The sequence below is a fragment of the Mirounga leonina genome, unplaced genomic scaffold, assembly GCF_011800145.1.
Source record: "Mirounga leonina isolate KUSES-001 unplaced genomic scaffold, KU_Mleo_1.0 Mir_53, whole genome shotgun sequence".
Taxonomy (NCBI): domain Eukaryota; kingdom Metazoa; phylum Chordata; class Mammalia; order Carnivora; family Phocidae; genus Mirounga; species Mirounga leonina.
The window spans coordinates 4,094,438-4,100,020 of record NW_023270807.1 but is presented as its reverse complement, the minus strand read 5'-3'; the positions used below and the strand labels follow the sequence as shown (position 1 = coordinate 4,100,020).

The 5,583-nt window shown below is 55.0% G+C and overlaps 1 protein-coding gene across 3 annotated transcripts in view; it reads right to left on the bottom strand.

Moving 5' to 3' along the window:
* Positions 1-1,290: 1,290 nt before the first annotated feature.
* FGD2 (FYVE, RhoGEF and PH domain containing 2) overlaps positions 1,291-5,583 on the bottom strand; it is a 23,134-nt gene continuing 18,841 nt past the window's right edge. For all 3 annotated transcript variants that reach the window (XM_034990651.1, XM_034990652.1, XM_034990653.1), the window contains exons 14-16: positions 2,750-2,896; positions 2,054-2,200; positions 1,291-1,707 (exon numbers count right to left, since the gene is read on the bottom strand). In XM_034990651.1, the coding sequence (XP_034846542.1) occupies positions 1,492-1,707; positions 2,054-2,200; positions 2,750-2,896 (510 nt within the window). In that variant the 3' untranslated portion in view covers positions 1,291-1,491. The remainder of the gene's footprint in view (positions 1,708-2,053; positions 2,201-2,749; positions 2,897-5,583) is intronic.

Below are 5,583 nucleotides of genomic sequence, written 5' to 3'. Positions count from 1 at the left end.
GGCAGAGCCCAGCTGTGGCTCGCTGGCCTGACAGAAGGGGCAGCACGTCAGGGCCCACACTGGGGCCACTGCCACCCCCTAGTGGTCCCTTACGGAAAAGCAGCTTCACCCCCAAGCCTTGGGCCAGACAAACGCGTTCCCGTCCTCTCCTCCTCCTCCCACCTTTTCCCTCTTTGCCACTCTCCTCCCCTCTCTGCTTGCCTGGTGGAAAGCGCTTTGACGCGGCTCTGTCACCCACCAGCCGTAGGACCTCGAGCTAAACCTCTTCGGGACTCAGTGTCCTCATCTGGAAAATGGGGATTATAACTCTTGAGGGTGAAATGAGATAATCCACGTGACACATCCCAGCACAGTGCCTGGCCCAGTAGATGTTGATTATTTATTATTCTAATTATTATCATGTCTGGCACTTGACAGGTGCTCCACCATTGCTAGTTTGCTTGCTCTCTTCATCTGGGTAGCCCGAGCTGAGATTCAGGATGATACTCCTAAAGCATTCCCGTGCCTCCCTCATCCCAGACCAATGAAATCGGAAAATTTTTTTTTTAAAGATTTTATTCATTTATTTGAGACAGAGAGAATGAGAGACAGAGAGCATGAGAGGGAGGAGGGTCAGAGGGAGAAGCAGACTCCCCGCTGAGCAGGGAGCCCGATGCGGGACTCGATACCGGGACTCCAGGATCATGACCTGAGCCAAAGGCAGTCGCTTAACCGACTGAGCCACCCAGGCGCCCCGAAATCGGAAATTTTTGTAATGGATATGGGCATTGGTATTTTTTTAATTTTTAGTTTATTTTTATTTATTTTTATCTTTTTTTTTAAAGATTTTTTTAAATTTATCTGAGACAGAGAGAGAGCATGCCCAAGTGGGGGGGAGGGGCAAAGGGAGAGGGAGACGCAGACTCCCCTGAGCAGGGAGCACAACATGGGTCTGGATCCTAGGACCCTGGGATCATGACCTGAGCCGAAGGCAGACACTTAACCGACAGCCACCCAGGCGTCCCTTCATCGTTTTTTTTTTTGAAGTTCCCCAGGTGATGCTAATGTATACAGCCCAGGAGGAGAACCATACTGGTAACCAACAGTCCTGGGTTATCTGGGACTTTCCAGGTATTAGCACTGTAAGTCCTACACCCCAAGAACCCCCTCAGCCCTGGGCAAACAGGGATGCTTGGTCACCCCCTCCCCCAAGGAACAGACCCACGTTTTCTGAATCCCAGATCAAGATACACAGTCTGGGCGCCAATGACTGGAAATCGGTTGCTTGCTTGTTTTTTCAAGTTCATTTATTTTTTTTAAAGTAATCTCTACACCCAGTGCTCAAACTTACGACCCGGAGATCAAGAGCTGCATGCTCTACAGACTGAGCTGGCCAGGTGCCCCTGGAAATCCGTTATTTGAAAGCTCAGCTTAGAGTGGTGGATCACAGAGGCCACAGGGTCAGCCCGGGCCAGGAGCCAGGTTCTGAAGGGGAGAGGGGCCGGCTGGGGGTCAGTCAGACAGGTCTCCATCATTGGGTCCCCTGGGGCTCCAGCCACTGGCCGCCCGCTCCATGGCCTTCACCCAGCGGTCCCTCAGCTCCTCAGTTTCGGCCTTGAAGGTGTAAAGCTGGCCTGACTGTTGCAGCTGGAAGACCCGGGGGTCTGCCTGGGTCCCTGCAGTCACCTGGTAGCCCAGCAGGGGCACGGAGGTGTGAGCCCGCATGTCCTGGGAGGGGAGGAGAGAGCCATGGGCCACTGTCCTTCTGGTCAGCCCCACCGCCTAGGACAGCCAATCTGAAGGTAACAGCCACATACCCACCTCTCACTCCCCAAACACCCATGAAGCAGGGTGGACTGGTGGGAGGGCTTCCAGGAGGAGGAGGACTGGCTGCCCGCTGGGCAAAGCTGTTGTGACCTGGAGTCTGGGCCCAGCTCTGAAATCCACTAACCCTCTGGCTGGAGGGAACCACACCCTCATTGGGTCTCAGTTTCCTCCTCTGGCATATGGGGCCAACAATACTCCCCATGCCCATATATACCGCAAGAAGGCCGAGGTTTGGGGGTGGCATTACCTGAGGGGCAGCGTAGACATAGAGGACGAGGGGGTCATCCCGGGGGATCACACACCAGCCCCGGGGGCCACTCTTGCCCCACTTGTCCCCGACCAGCTGCAGGAAACTGCACATGAGGCTCTCCTCGGACCCTGTCGCGGACCCTTTCTGAAAACCAGAGAAACAGAGAGACTGTTGGGGAACGGAGCACCCACTGTGTGACAGACACTGGACCGGGGGCTTGACAATCATTATTTCTAATCCTTGCAGCACCCCTACCAGGAGGGGTCATTTGTCCCTGAGCCTCAGAGAGGTCCCATCAGGGCCTTGTGGTCGGTGGCAGAGCTGTGGTCAAGCCCCAGCCAGCCCGAGCCTGGGGCAGGTGCTGGGGGGGCTTATCACCTGTGAGTTGCCCCAGGGAACAGACCTGGGGCCTGAGAAGGGAGAGGCCTATGTGGTCTAGTGGGCAGGGAAGGCATGAGCAGGGAATGGGGAAGACTGGAAAGTGCGCAGAGGTCCGCAGAAGGGAACCGCCTTGAAACCTGGGAGCTGCGTTCAGCTGAACGTGCAGGGGTCTTCCCCCACCTCCCTGGGACTGTGGGCAGACAGAGGATGGGGAGTGTGACCACGGCTGGCTCACTGCTCAGCCCTGAGGACAGGGCCAGCACGTGGGGGGTGCCCGCACACATCTGCTGAGTGGGGGCCCTCGGCCCTCACCTCCAGGATGCCCCGCCTCTTGTCCTCCTTGTCCTCAGGGAGCACGTTTCCAGTGAGGAAGGTGTAGCAGTGGAAGCAGACGCGGTTGGGCCTGTTGTCATCGTATTTGAGCTCAGCCCGGTAGTCGGAGCACTTGGCGCATACCACCTGGGGGCGGACGGGCAGGAGGGGCTTGGGGTCTCAGGTGAGGCAGGGGAGGGCGGCATTGGTGCCTTGGCCTGGGAGGTGGGGGCATGAGAGCCCCCAGGGACAGGAGGAAGACAGAGCAAACTTCGGGAGAGGAATGGACGCAGACACAGGTGGTGCCCTGTGCTGGCAGAGGCCCAGCCTGGAGGCCATGGCTTTGGGGGAGAGCTCAGACTGCGCTCCCCCCAGCTGGGGGCTCAAGAGCTGGCCCCCCCTGTAGGTGCCTCTCGATTCCCCTTCTGTGAGGGTGGCTATTAAGCCCAGGGGCTTCCCTGCACACACCCCTGCATCTGATTCACTTCTCCAAGCTCTCTCTCCCCTCTGCCATCTCCCCTGATCGTCCCAGACTCCCGACCAGGTGGGCAGCGCTGGCGCGTTCATCCTCACCCAACAGCAAGGGGGCAGTGACCTGCCGAGGGCCACTCCACTCACAGGCAGCAGCTGGTCCTCCCCAAACAGGACAGGTATCTAAAGTTCCATGGTTTAGCTTTAAGATTCATGCAAATTTTGCATTCCACTCAATCCTAGAGTCAAGTGTGTTCTAATATAAAATTGAAGGGCTGGTTGTTTTTGCCAGGAAGGCCTGTCACGTGCATTCGGTGGAATGCCTCCCCCACCCTCCCCCCCGGCCAGGGTGGAGAAAGCCCCCAGGCAGGCCAACATGGATCATGCTGGGGAGGCCAGAAGAAAGAGGCATGGCAAGACTCGGAGAGAAGCATGGGGGCTGCAGGATAGAACTTCCAGGGAGACTGGGTTGTCACCGTGAGCCCAGGATGTAGGGTTGGAAATAAGGGGCCAGACACAGAGACCAGGGGGCTCATCTGGGTGCCCAACACAGCACACGGCCTGGGAGGGACCCACAGGAGAAGGCCTGGCCTGCCCCACCCTCACCAGGATTCCCGTCTGGCAGGTGGGGAGACAGAAACTGGGCACCCAAACCACTGAAAAGATGACTCACAGAATACAAAGGTATGCGCAGGCATGAGAAACCCCGAAATTGGGCCAGGGATCTCTCATAGAGCCCCACACTGGGAGCTTCAACTACCTTGGGAATATTTTATTTTGTTGAGATTTACTTTTTTTTTATATTGCTAGTGTATTTATTTTCTCCTCCACCAGCTTTTTAGTCTGAAAATTTTCAAACCTACGGACAAGTTGGAAGAATAATACGATGATACCGCCCCCACCAAACTCACTGTTAACATTTTTGCCATATTTGCTTTCTCTCTCTCTATATATATATGTGTTTTTTTCTGAATCATCTGAGTATAAATTACAGTTGTCATGACACCGCACCCTCAAATAAATAGCTGGTGTCTCCTAAGAACAAGGGCATTTTCTTGCCTATTCATTATGTCATGATCACACTTGGGAAATTTAACATCGATATAGGATTACTGCTCGTGATCAAATTTTCCCCAAATTTCCCAGTAAGGGCCTCTGTGGCTGGTTTTGTTTTTCCCATCCATGATTCAATTAAGGATCGTACATTTCATTTAGTTGTCAGAATGTTATATTTCTTCCCTGTACCTTGAAAGTAGGTACATGGGTATTGTTATTCTTTGTGCCTCTTTGTATTTCTTAACTATTTTAAATAATTTTTTAGGAACTACTTACTAAATTGCAAATGTGAATTGACTCAACCCTTATTTACAAACGTGAATCACCAAGAACAGTAGCTAATCCCCAGAACCTTTCTATTTGGCTCTCATTGCTTACACACACACAGGTGTGTTCCCAGTCCTTGAAATTTACTCTATGCCCCAACTGCCATGTAATACATTTTGGGGACACCTCCCTGACCAGCCCCAACCTGCCTGACTGGTCTCCTGTCTCCTCATTAAAGACTGAGGTCGTAAAGGGCTTCTCTGTTTGCAGAGTAAACGGAGGGGGTTGTCAGGTCAACAGAGAACAGCTCAAGTACAGCAGGTGCTTAAAAAGCCAAGCAAGATCTGCCTCTGATAACCGGGCCTGAGTTGGTAAGAGGAGGGGACAGGTTCCTTCCTCAATCAGCTGGTGTTGCTCCTCTGAGTGAGCCCCGCCTGAACTGTTGAGGAAGGAAAGGAGGAGCTCACTATCACCCTGGAGGCAGGTATTATAATCCCCACTGCCCAGGTGAGGAAACCGAGGCACAGTTAGCCACAGAACTGAGCAGGGGCTGGAGGGCCGAGGACTTCCCCGGAGAGGAAGGGCCCGTTAGCCAAGGTCGCTCAAGAAGACAGGAGGACAGGCTTGGGGCTGGTGGGGTGGTGGGTGCCAGGTCTGAGGGGGGCTGAGAGGTGTGCACGCCCCACCTAGAGTGGGAGACCGTCTCCTGGAGCTGGGTCTGGGGCTCTCGGGAAACGGTGGTAAGAGCAGATGAACGCGTAGGGCCAGCTTTGGGGAGTGTCTCGAGCACCTCGTCTAACGCCTGCGAGCCTCATTTCCCCACGTGCAGAACGGGGATCACAGAAGCCCCTGCATCACAGGGGGCCACCCTGAGGTCCACATAAGGCCCCCCACGTACCTGGACCAGAGTCAGTGCCCAGCGCCTCTCGGTGGCATGGGTTCAAGCCGGCAGAGTTGGCTGGGAGGCCTGAGTGGCCAGGAGCCGGGAAGGTGGAGGCAGAGGGGGGACAGGTGAGGCGGGGGGGGGACAGGTGAGGCAG